Source organism: Gaeumannomyces tritici (genome assembly GCF_000145635.1).
Source record: "Gaeumannomyces tritici R3-111a-1 unplaced genomic scaffold supercont2.1, whole genome shotgun sequence".
NCBI lineage: Eukaryota > Fungi > Ascomycota > Sordariomycetes > Magnaporthales > Magnaporthaceae > Gaeumannomyces > Gaeumannomyces tritici.
Window position 1 is genome coordinate 1,717,467 of NW_008804545.1, and position 11,482 is coordinate 1,728,948.

The 11,482-nt window shown below is 58.0% G+C and overlaps 5 protein-coding genes across 6 annotated transcripts; 1 reads left to right on the forward strand and 4 right to left on the reverse strand.

The window, feature by feature from the left end:
- Positions 1-964: 964 nt before the first annotated feature.
- On the reverse strand, positions 965-1,282 carry GGTG_00537 (hypothetical protein; the record flags this gene model as incomplete). The annotated part of the gene is made up of 1 exon (XM_009218286.1): positions 965-1,282. The coding sequence occupies one exon, from the start codon at positions 1,280-1,282 to the stop codon at positions 965-967; it is 318 nt and encodes a 105-aa protein (XP_009216550.1).
- Positions 1,283-2,191: 909 nt separating this feature from the next.
- Positions 2,192-3,831, reverse strand: GGTG_00538 (ABC-type Fe3+ transport system; the record flags this gene model as incomplete). The annotated part of the gene is made up of 7 exons (XM_009218287.1): positions 2,192-2,306; positions 2,404-2,772; positions 2,860-2,878; positions 3,003-3,102; positions 3,199-3,463; positions 3,549-3,589; positions 3,658-3,831. The coding sequence occupies 7 exons, from the start codon at positions 3,829-3,831 to the stop codon at positions 2,192-2,194; spliced, it is 1,083 nt and encodes a 360-aa protein (XP_009216551.1).
- Positions 3,832-4,166: 335 nt separating this feature from the next.
- Positions 4,167-4,762, forward strand: GGTG_00539 (hypothetical protein; the record flags this gene model as incomplete). Its single annotated transcript, XM_009218288.1, has 2 exons — positions 4,167-4,233; positions 4,470-4,762. The coding sequence occupies 2 exons, from the start codon at positions 4,167-4,169 to the stop codon at positions 4,760-4,762; spliced, it is 360 nt and encodes a 119-aa protein (XP_009216552.1).
- Positions 4,763-5,754: 992 nt separating this feature from the next.
- On the reverse strand, positions 5,755-7,539 carry GGTG_00540 (hypothetical protein; the record flags this gene model as incomplete). Its single annotated transcript, XM_009218289.1, has 2 exons — positions 5,755-6,714; positions 6,757-7,539. 2 exons carry the CDS (start codon positions 7,537-7,539, stop codon positions 5,755-5,757), a joined length of 1,743 nt encoding a protein of 580 aa, XP_009216553.1.
- Positions 7,540-7,838: 299 nt separating this feature from the next.
- On the reverse strand, positions 7,839-10,512 carry GGTG_00541. Of its 2 annotated transcripts, XM_009218291.1 has the most exons (5): positions 10,354-10,512; positions 10,104-10,288; positions 9,985-10,017; positions 9,231-9,603; positions 7,839-8,758 (listed from the first exon to the last, which is right to left on the reverse strand). In XM_009218291.1, the coding sequence occupies exons 2-5, from the start codon at positions 10,144-10,146 to the stop codon at positions 8,215-8,217; spliced, it is 993 nt and encodes a 330-aa protein (XP_009216555.1). In that variant the 5' UTR covers positions 10,147-10,288; positions 10,354-10,512; the 3' UTR covers positions 7,839-8,214. The 2 variants fall into 2 exon arrangements, with proteins under 2 accessions (XP_009216555.1, XP_009216554.1); XM_009218290.1 differs by having other exon boundaries at positions 10,104-10,512.
- Between the last annotated feature and the right edge of the window lie 970 nt (positions 10,513-11,482).

Below are 11,482 nucleotides of genomic sequence, written 5' to 3' on the forward strand. Positions count from 1 at the left end.
CCAGGCAGCTTTCCGCCAGGTGCCGGGCGAAGATGGTGCGGGTTCGAACGTCGTCAATATGCAGCAAGCCATGCAACTGCCATCAGCACGTCGCCAGGTAAGGCAGCATCGTCGCGCGTTTGCACCCTTTTACAAGGAAAGAAAAAGAAAAAGAAAAGGATTTAATAAGGAAAAAAAATGCAAAAGCTTACTGCCCAACCTCGAGGGTGGACAGCTACGAAACCTCCCACTTGGGCCCGTTTTCTTCGATCCCCTACGGGGGTTCGAACCCAGAACCCAAGCGGCTATTGCAGCGGAGTACAGGTAGGGTCCCGGTGTCGACTCGACCCATCCTCATAACCGCTACACCAACTTGGCGTCCTCGGTGTTCGATGACTACAGACTGCAGAATGGATGGTTATATGATGAGATGCTGGTGCACCATGGGTAGGTGGGCAGTAGTCGTGCCTTCCGTCCAAGATATGGTTTTCTGCCTTGGGCCCCGCAGTCCTCGTTGTGATGCTCCTCTAGCCGTCCCGCATTTACTGCTTCCTTTCCCCAAGTTCCACTCATGGCCTCCAACCCTACCGGTCGGCTTCTCCTACTACCTATGTTTTATTTGAGACTCCTCCTTCCTCCAGTCTCCGCCCGCCCGCCATCTACTACTTGCGATATCTTATTGTTCCTGCGGCTGCTGCACTCAGCATCGCCAACCCCAAGGGCACTTCGCGCCTTTTTGATTCCTCTAATATCGACTGTTCCGCGAGCGCTCTCGTGGCGGATATTTTGGAATGACGTTACAAGAGGCGCGCTCCTGTAGCCCGTACTCTATCCTTCTGTGCCCATCACTCTGCCATATGCGCGTCATATACGATCACTTTTCAACCGTCACATCCTAGCCGCCTCCACCCTCTTTGCCTCCCGCCCTTGAAACACATCAAATCCAGGACTACCCAAAGATCCCCCCCTCCCGCGCCGCCATCTCTTAAGCTGCCTCGCATGTATACAGACAGCAACACCCCGTCGTCGCTCCCAAACTGGTGGTGCCATAATGGCCGCCATTTCTAGTACACCAGGAGCGCCGTGCCGCAATAGCAAGCCGTGACGTGGAACACCACATCCAGAACCAACTGCGGGACGTCCCCTGCAACAAGGTGCCGAAACCGCGCTCCAGCAGGGACGTCGCCCATACCCTCTGCTTGGCCCGAAAGAGCCCGCTGTCAACGGTGGGCTGCTTCAGAGGCTCATCATTAGCAAGACTCGCAGTAACAAAGGCACCGCGGCCGAGCTGACCAGTACGCATACCAAGTAGCTTTCGAGACACCAATATCTCGCCATGTTTGTTGTTTTCCAACCTACTATCGGGAGAACATCTAGAAAACGACGTTTTAAGCAAGGCTTTTATTTTAATTTTATTCGGAGCCCCAAATACGTGCATCGGCTTCGGCCCTGTCCGCCGCTTGGTGTGCAAGCGACGAAGGGAGCACGTGCTGCAAAATGAAGCCTACCTACACTATTCCGAAGAAACATGAGATGAAACATCAACTTTAAATCCGAGGACCGTCGCTGCGGCTGGCACAGAACGACCGTGAACAGTGGCCAGTCCTCCCGAGCGCATAGCAGCGCTATCCATTGTTTACACGAAAAAAGGGAGGGTGGTCACGTGTCCGTCACGTTGGAACATCGTGTAATTGATTGTTCGGTTTCTCGAGTACGGTGGGAATTCGCCCGTGGTTGCGATGTCCACATTTAGTGGGACTACGTAATCAATCCATTGTGCCACCCAAATTAACCATCTCCAGCTGTCAAACTCTATTGATTCATCAGCCCGCATGGCTTCCCTTGCCCATGGTTGCAATAATAGGTATTGGCTCTCAAGATTTCAATCTGGGGCGGTTGCATGCCCGTGGGCATCGTGCATGCAAACTTTAAAAGCCAAAAAATCCGTAAACCCAGCAAATGTTGCCGTCCCCAAGTCTTGATTCGACTGCACGTCGTAATGTATTGCCTACCTGATTCAGGTAGGTATAGGTATCCAGCTAACTAAGTAGGAGTCCGACTTTTGAGACGAGGTGCTTCTGGAAACGCGACGGCGGCCATACAAACATGTACTTTGGAATTAGAGAATTAAAATTTGCTGGTTGGATGGTATCCATCATCATCATAAGCCCGTCAGCGCGGAGCTCAACGGCCTCCCCAAGTGCACCTCCGTTCAGATATCATCAATGAGCGGGCTCAGACCCTGAGGGGTGCCAAGCTTGTCCTCGAACCACAGCCGGAGCCTCTCCAGCCGAACGCGGTCGTTCATCCACTCGCGGAAGTAGGTGCTGCAAAATAAGCCCGTTAGCCAGTATTCTCCCGGGTGGTGTGCGCAGTCACACACACACGCTCATGTTCGTTTCGCGTGGCAGGATAACAACTTACATGTTGGTGCCAGGCATCTCGAAAATGCCGGGGTACCCAGCCGGGGGGTCGACGTCGCGGCGGACGGGCCAGGATCCGCGGGTGGACTGCCACTCCTTGGAGAGCATGTAGTTGTGCAGCAGCTTGGCGCACTCGGGGTGGGGAGCGTCCTTGGGGATGGCGGCAAGCTGGAACCACGTGACGAACTGGCCCTGCACCGGGTGCGAAACGTTCACCGTCTTGGTAGGGAACAGGCCGTCGGACGTGAAGCTGGCAGCCCATTGGGCCTTGGGGTCGTTCATGATGGTGTCCGGAGTACGCGTGCCGCGGACCCAGCGTGGGTTCTGCGCCAGGATCTTATCAAACCACTCTCTGCCGTATTGTTGCATGCTTTTTAAGGGGGCCTAGTGTCAGTACGGCCATTCTCCCTTTAAAGCTTGGTCATGTCCACAGCAGAGGTCCCGATCGGCAACTTACATCAAGTCAAAGGCATACACTGTGGGGTTGGATAGCGGTTAGCTTGGCGTTTTCTCTTGTAGACAGAGGCAAGAAAGGCCAGTCCGCGGGCAGAAAGTGATTGGGAGCGGAAAGACACTGAAAGAGGATTAAGTGGCACTTACTGACTGCATCATCATCCGAAGGATGAGTAAGGACCAGCTTGTCCTTGAACTCGGGACGAAGCCAGTCCTCAAATTCGACCGGGGGCTCTATGCCGGGCAGCTGATGGGTGAGTGAGTTGGTTAGCTCAAATTCGACCGTGTAATTTTCACGTCACAGCCACTGCGAGCTCCGTCTAGGTATCCAAGTAGAGCTTGCCTTGTCCATGTTCCACTTGCCGGCCCAGCCGACGGTCAAGATGCCGTAGAAAGCAGCACGAACGTCGCGCATGGGCGGGTAGATCATGTCGAACCCGAGCGGCGCGTAGTGGAGGAGGGCGCCCTCGGCGTCCCAGCCAGGGAACCTATCGACGGTCTGGAAGGCGATCGAATCCACCGTCACGTTGCCCTTGGCGAGTTGTTCATCGAACCTGACGGCATGGTACTTGCTCAGGTCCGTGGTCAGTTCGAGGGTGATGCCAGGCCTGATGAGGGTTGGTGGTCAGTATGGTGGCGGTAGTGGAACTGAGGGGGGGTATAGGAAGGACTGCAGCAGAGGCAATGACATACCAGCGTGCCTCGAACTCGTGTTTGATGGCATCCTCATCTCCCTGGTGAACACATGTTAGCCGCCGGCGACTTAGACAGCTTCACACCTGGTTAGCGAGAATCCACAAACCTTCTCGTCGCCGCCCATCCATTGAGAGCACCGACCGCCCTCGGCCAGAGCAGCCTTGTAGATCTCGTCGATGGTGCGGCTCTCTTTGATGTATTTCCCGTTGAACCCGAACAGCTGGTCGTACGACCACACGCGGCCGGCCACCAAGGCCACCGTCAGAAGGGAGCGAAGCATGGCTTTTTTCCTGTCAAGTGAATGAGAGGACGGAGAGGGGGGAGAGACGTCGCAGAGGCGAGCAGGTAGGGGATGGTGGAGCGAGTGGCTAGCTGGAGGGATGCTGGAGCCGCAGGTGCCTGGCCGAGAAAGGCTGAACCGCCAGTCCCGAGGACATGCCAAGCGTCCTTTTATGTCAGACAGGTCGGGCCTCCAGTGCTGTGTTGCTCGCACTCGACGGGCTTCGTCGGATATGGCCCGACCGGTCGGCCGCATCCGCCATGGGAACCTGGTTCGCTCAAGCTATTCGGGAGGGGTCGTCCCTATGCAAGGCGGAATCCCTGCCTACCGCGGAAATGGCGTATACCCAGAACTCCGGGTTACTTCACCGTGGCTCCCCTGCCGTTGCGGCGTCAGCGGTGTGTAAGAGGCAGGTGTTGTGGCCGGACGCTACAGCATGCCCTTGCTGGCGAATGATTCATGCAGAGAACGATCCACGGGCGGGCAGGAATGCGGCCAGCAAATTAGCTTGGACTGGGGTAGGTAACTGCAGAAGGACGGGTGGGCATCACCAATGCCCCGCAGCAACACAACAAAACGGAACAGAAAAAAAAACCAAACGAGATCGTCCGTTCTTGTCCCTACTGACGTTGGCGAAGCGGGCACGATAGAGCCCCCCCCCCCCCTTTTCAAGGGCCAGGCCCCCTTTTCCCGCGTCTCCCCCACGGGCATGGCATGGCGTGAGGGCCCGACGAGTTTTGATGGTCCCAAAGGGCGGTTTGGGATCCGCACCACCTTCGGTTCTTCTCACGGCTGGGCGGGCGCGGGGCCCCAGGTCGCTTGGGAGAAATGCCGCGGTGGTTTTTCCCCATTTGGCCGTGGCCTCTCTCTCGTTCGCCCGTGCCGTCACAACAAACCGCCCGCATGCGCGGCTGCGGCGCGTCCCTTCTAGTCACACATGGCTGGCGGCTTTTACGGGCCAGGCAGGCTCGGGGCTTGACTCGAGCGGTGCATTGGTGCCTTCTCAGCCTTGCGGGTGCGCCGTATCTCAGACCAGGGCGGCCTCATTCGTATGAACTGCAAGTGCTAATATGCACGAGCTAAGGCGAAAGAAACAAGGGAGATCGCTAGTTGAGGTTGTGCTTGAAAAAAAGGACGGCGACTGACAGTTCTCAATTCCTGGTAAGGTGCTGTTGCTGCAACTCTCCAGGATACAAGGATCCAAGGGCGAGTTTTTTCCCCCCCAATTGGGCCCTATATCCGGCGCGTCGAGAAAGCGGCACTCAAGTGATGGGGTTTTCACTTTGTTTCTCGGTCACTCGGTGCACATTCTAGGCTTGGCGGTGTCCAGGAGGCCCGCTCGAATCGGGTTGGCGATGCTGGAGAGGGGTTTTCTACCTTGCAGGTACTGTGCCGGGTGGAGGCAGGCAAGGTATAGTACGTATAGGTACCCACGTGTGGTGGGACTAGCAGGAAGCGGGACGCAGGCGGGTGGATCAAACGATCGGATGGAACAACAAGCCTCTCTCGCTAGAGGGACCGTCTTTGGCTTCCATGGTACCTTCCGCCTTGGTCCTATTAAAGTACGACGGAAGCGCGCAACGGATGGGAGGGAAATGAAGGCGGGGGATTTCACTCCATCCGCCTTCTCGGGCTCCATTTGTCGTTTTGGCTGTCAAACTTTTCCGTATTCCCCATTCGCGTGGTTGGCGTGGTTGGCTCATTAGCTCTGCAAGAATTGGTGGCTGGGAGACTGCGATTGTTATTCTTGGTTGCTCGCGTTGCCCGAAGTGTTCGAATAGTCTAGCTCGTGCGATTTGTGGCATCGATGGGGGCATGGGCGACTCGCAACGCTGTTTTCCAGCCATAGCGCCAAATCTGCACCCGAGAGTAGACACTAGCAAGGCAGGCAGAGCCAGGATACGACCAATGCCTACCCAAATGTTAAGCCTTCCTCCGCAGGTTGAGTATCTTCTGCAGCTCCAGCGTGCCTTTGGCTCCCCAACCCGAAGGACCCGAGTCGACACTCGGGCGAACCGAAGTATACCAGTCCCATGCCCGTTGGTCTAGATCCGCGACGGTGAGGTGGTCGGCCCAGCTATCGTAGAGGAGTCTCAAGGCCCCGAGCAGCAAGCCCAAATTCTCCTCCTTCTCCAGGTTAATTTCCTTTTGAGTCTTCTTTTTTGCCCCTGCCGTCTTTTTGCCACCGCCAGATACAGCCCCGCCCTCGGTCTTGTTCTCCTCCTTGGCATCGGTGCCGAGATCCGTCGTGGGCGGTTCCGCCGTGGCAAAGCTCCGCAATAGATAGTTTCTCGCCGACTCGGGTCGGTGGATCTGCATGCCCACCACCGTGGTCTCGTGGTGTCTGGCAGGAGGCCCGGCGCCCCTGACTGTTGATTTGGACCTCATGGCCTCGACGTCTAGGCCCCAGACAGCCTCGCCGCCCAGGCCTGCGTTGGTGCCCGTCAGCCTCATGCGTTCCGAAAGCGCGCCCCCAACGCAATTTCGCATGAGCCTGAACCGGTCTGGACCGAGAAACTTGCCACCGAACCACCTCGTCAATACTACCAAGGTGTCGATAACGTCGGCATCACGCAGCATCTGTAGAATCAAGGCGCCGCAGCCAGTCTCGCCATCGTCGAACTTCTCCTCTACAACCCTGCTGGAGCCTGGGGGCCTCGCCCGGTAGGCCCAGGCATTGTGTGTTGCGGTTTTGAGATGGGGGTACTGGGCCATCAGAGACGATACGAGTTTCTTTCGCTCTGCCGGGTCCGGCATGTGTGTGGCCCTGGCAATGAAAGTCGAGTCCTTGAGCGAGATGGACTGACTCGTAGACCACGCAAGCAGCTGTCGCTGCTGGGGGGTCGCCCGAGGTGTGCCCAACAGCTGGGTCTGGCTCTGACTCTCTAGCTTGATGGGTTGTGATGTCCGCGGCTCTGATTTGACTGGGTCGGTGTGGGGCGCGGCGTCGCCGGCGTCCTCAGCCCCGGCGGACGAATCGGCAATACTTTCCTCCCCATTCCACGTATAGCCACCGCGTTTCAAAACATGAATCTCGCGACCCATGACACGGACCTTGGGCTGGCCTTCGCCCCAGCCCTCCCGCTCGGCCGGCGTCGCACTCTCGATCCCGAGGCTGTGGGCCTTGTAGCGCGAGTTGGCCGCGACCACGGCCTGCGCCATGCTGAGGCGGCTGCTCGGCGGCTGCTCGGGCATCGTGTAGCGCAGCAGCTCGACGGCGAAGGCCAGCACCAGCGGCGCCCGGTTGGTCTCGAGCGCGGCCGACGCGATGCGCGCCTCGTCCGTGTCGGCCGGCAGCGCCAGCGACGTCTCGAGCTCGTCCGGCGTCATCTGCTCCGGCATGCCGAAGAGGCCCCCCTCCTCCCCTAGGCTGGATCTGGAGCCGCCAGGGCGCGCCCGCTTGCTGCTCACACCGCCCCCGCCGCCGGCCCCAGAAGCCGGGCGCTTGCCGCCTGCCGCGTCGGCTCCCCCGGCACCAGCGTCGCCCCGCTTGACGGCGGCTTTGCACGCGTTGTGCAGCGACCGGGCGGCCTTTGCGTCCGGAACGGCTCGCTCCACATCGGGGAGCGGAGCCTCGGCGACCTGCTGGATGCTCTTGAGCCCGACCGTCTGCAAAGCCTTGACGTGGGACATTGCTTGGAGCATGGGCAGCTTCCTGGCGCCGACGAGCAGGCGCAGCAGCTCTTGCACGTCCTGTTGGGTGGTCATAACGGGCAGGTAGGCAGCGGAGGTGGCTATAACCTGGAAAGGAGGCTATTTCATCCTGGTGTGTTATCCACGATGCTCTCTTTTGTTCGAGCTGAGGTTGAGGCTCAATGCTTTGTCAATTGAGGGCGCATGTCATGTCGTCATCCGAAGCTCCGGGGCGCGTGCGCGTAGACGGACCATTCTGTTGGTGGTTGCAATTCGCACCCCCTGGGGGCCCACGTGCTGGTCTGCAGTGAACGTGGAAAACGCACTGACCACGCCCCTGGTAAGGAGCAGAAAGCCCACCTGCACGATTTCAGTCCTGGCTGCATCATGAGTCGACGTTGATGGAGGCTGAGGCGCCTGCATCACCGCCAAGTCTTTCAATTCGGACGTCAAATGATCAGCGAAAACCCTTCGCAGGGACAAGGTTGATACTCAAGGCCCTGCCTCAACGCTGCATACGCAATCCCAAATGGATTGGTGAAGAAAAATTGGAAGAATAGGGTCATGTAAGCGAAATGCTGCTGTGGAGATCATCATCGAGACCCTGATGGCGCCTCAACGACCAAGAACTCGAGAGGAAAATGGACAGAGTTGCATCTAAAAATCCAAAGCGAGTCTAGGGCTCGACAAACAAAAACCCCCCAAAAAAAATCTACATCTTAGATATACTCCATAACGGACCGGCCGTTTCTACAACTTGCTCTCCGGCTTGAGCAGCGACAGTTTCTCACGAAGCGACTGCTCGGCCTCACGCTCGATCCTCGAAACGAGGTCTGCGCACGTCGGGATGTCGTGGATCAGGCCAATGACTTGGCCGGCCGTCCAAACGCCGTACTGGGGGTCGCCGTTGATGAAGACTTGTTTGCCCCGGGCACCGCTGACGAAGGGTGCGATCTCGGAGAACTCGCCCGTCGTGCTCTCGCGCTCGACTTTGATGGCCTCCTCGGTCACCCTGTTGCGGTAGAGGCGGGTGGTGTTGCGCCAGCGCCGGAGGACAAGGGCCGTGTCCATCTCGCTGGCCCGCACAATCTCCTGCTTGATGTTTTCGTGGATGGGGGCCTCGACGGTGCACATGAATCGGGTGCCCATGTTGATTCCGCAAGCGCCTAGGCAGAGCGCTGCGGCTAGGCCTTGCCCGTCGGCGAAGCCGCCCGACGCGATGAAGGGCACCTTGAGCGACTGTCGCGCCCGACTAAGCAGAATGAAGTTCGTAATGTCCGACTCGCCCACGTGCCTAGTTGGACGGGTGGTTGCGCCTCATGATTAGCAAAAGGAGATCATGACGACCGGACTACCAGGTGGTTGGTTGGTTTGACAGCGAAGGACGGACAGCCGGCGGCGCGAGAGCAGGTGGCAAAGAAGAAATCAGGGATGGACAGCGGCTTCCAGCAGTAGCGTAGCGGAGACCGCATGACAACAGGCCAGTTAATGGGGAGATGGAGAGACGGAAGGGTTGCTGGATTCCCGGGATAAGAGGCAGTGAGTCCGTTGGGCAGCAGTCTAGCGGCGGCGGCAAGATTCCGCAAGACCCTACGCCGTAGTCTAGGCTGTTCTTGAACATTTGTGTTTCTTTGCGACACGTCGCTTCAAAATCATGCACACACCCGTCTGACACGGGGAGGCGAAGAGAAGCAGGACAGGAGGGCCATGGGCGGAAGGTAGTAGAGCAAAAATGGGACACAAAGGTAACACGGATATTGACTTACCCGGCGCACTCAAAGCCGTCAATAGACAGAAAATCGACGCCCATCTTGATGGCGCTCTCGGCATGGCGGATGGTGGTGCATTTGTGCAGCACAATGATGCCAGATTTCTTGAGCGCGGCAATGACGGGACCCGGGCTGTTGCCGGCAGTCTCGACAACCTTGATGCCCTCCTCAACGACCACACGCACGTAGGCCGGGTAGTCAGGGGGCACCATGGACGGCAGCAGCGTCAGATTGACACCGAAGGGGTTCTGCGTCAGGGTCCTGCACTTGCGAATCTCCTGGCGCAACTCCTCGGGCGTCGGGAAGATGAGCGCTGTGATGAGGCCCAGGCCGCCAGCGTTGGACACGGCGGATGCGAGAGAGGCGTAACCTGAACCGGAGGCGAGCGCGACAGAGGTGGCCGCCCACTAGGTTAGCCACATTTCATTCCAAGAGAGGCGCATCCAACCCCCCGAGTGGTGAGAGCGGCATGGACGGCGACATGGCCGGTGGCGACTTGCCGCTCATCAGGTATGAATGCCGCGCATGAGAGGTAGCCATCCGCCAACCCGAAAGCCAATTGACACCTGGGCAGGCGCCTGGACGCCCTTGGCGCCATTCCAAAAGGGTACTCATGCATGTGTGTGCGCGCGCGTATCCTTTTTGGCCCGCACTACCTCATGCAACCCTTGGCTTGCTCTTGACATCTCATGGGAGGAGACTGCGAGAAAAGAAGCAAAACAAAGCAAAACAAAAGAAAGGTCAGTCCTACCAACATGCATCATGCCGCCCTGTACGACCGGGACTGGTTTTACAAAATAGCCGTCAGCATAGAGCCAACCAAGGCACAACGTATCGGCGCCGGCATTGTTGGGACGCTAGGGCGCTCACCCCTTATCCCAAGCCGTCTGGTAAGCTCTGTGTCAAACGGCATTTTGGATTTGGCTCAACGGATGGAGTGAGATATTTCACAGGCGGCCTGTGAGATGGATGCGAGGTGACGAAGGCCGGCGTCGGAACAGCTGGACCCAATAGTCGAGTGGTGTGTTGGCCGTCAGTCGGGATAGGTAATCGGTCTGGCTTCCCGTGTTGTGTGAGTCGGCTGTCTGGGTATCAGCCGAGGGAAGAAGCAGTCTCGTACGTGTCGCAAGCGGTCGCTGGGGCAGTCCCACGCGTTATTGCTGTGTGCCTCGATGTTCTCGTTAATCTTGTGTTGTCGATGTTGTTCGAGGTTGAGAAGCTTAGTCGATGGACAGACGTCAACACAATGAATGAAGCCCATGTGAGCTCGTGATGGGGCTGAGCAACGCGTCTGCTGCTCGTGGACCTCGGCTTGTTCGGCTAGAGAGCTGTGGGCCCGTCATTGTGGACCAGACCCACTTATTCCCTCCTCCCCCAGAACTCCAGTCCCAGAACTCCAGTTTGTCCCCTGGAATTGATCGTTGTCCATCAGCGACTACAACCGAGACACCTTGATGGATGAAGGCCAAGCCTGGTATGGACGACGGACACTCAATTCCAAGCGCGAAAAAAACATACACTGGACCATCGGCAACCAGACAGGTGGCTGCCGCAATTGCACGGCTGGCCATGACTCCATACCTCATTCGGATAAAGGTGCCGACGCCATACCCATGGTAGGAGACAAGGGATGTCCCTAGGTACCTAGAGGTAGGTACCGGGCGCCAGTACGGTGTGTTGGATGTCTGTGGCTTCATAGCGACGGGGTTCTTGATGGACAGGCGGTGCCTACATGATGCGGCCGCCACTACCACCAGCTTTGATGTATTTCTCAGCCCTCGACCTTGTCACAGCGCCCAACTCACCTTTTGGGAACTCGGGCGCGATGCGATGCAGGTGCTTATGCCGTCAAAGCTCGGTCGTCAACGGAACGGAGCCGCGGGCCCAATAGACGGTGCCAACCGGCCCGCAGGCGCCTTGCTGCCACTATACCAGTGGACGGCGAACAACGGGCCTCTGGGCTGATCCTGCCAGTGACGTCCCACCCTGCCTGCCTCCCCACACCACCTCCAGCTCCTGCATATCAGTCCCTCGGGGTAGATGAAGGAGCCCCGAAGGGCTCGGGACACGGCCAATCTTTGGGTATCAACAGGCATCGACAGATGGCAAACTTTGCGCCCGCTCTCTACGCTCACCTCCCATCCACCACGCCCACACACACACACACACACACACACACACACACACACACACACACACACACACACACACACACACACACACGACGAGGACGGACGACGTACGTAGAA

Excerpts from the sequence above, each read along its gene's own strand:
- GGTG_00541 (XM_009218291.1), bottom strand. The coding sequence starts at position 10,146 with ATGCCGTTTGACACAGAGCTTACCAGACGGCTTGGGATAAGGG. Across the intron at positions 9,604-9,984 it reads GGGCGGCATGATGCATGTTG|GTTACGCCTCTCTCGCATCC; the intron begins GTAGGACTGACC and ends CCTCCGGTTCAG. Across the intron at positions 8,759-9,230 it reads GACGGCTTTGAGTGCGCCGG|GCACGTGGGCGAGTCGGACA; the intron begins GTAAGTCAATAT and ends CCGTCCAACTAG.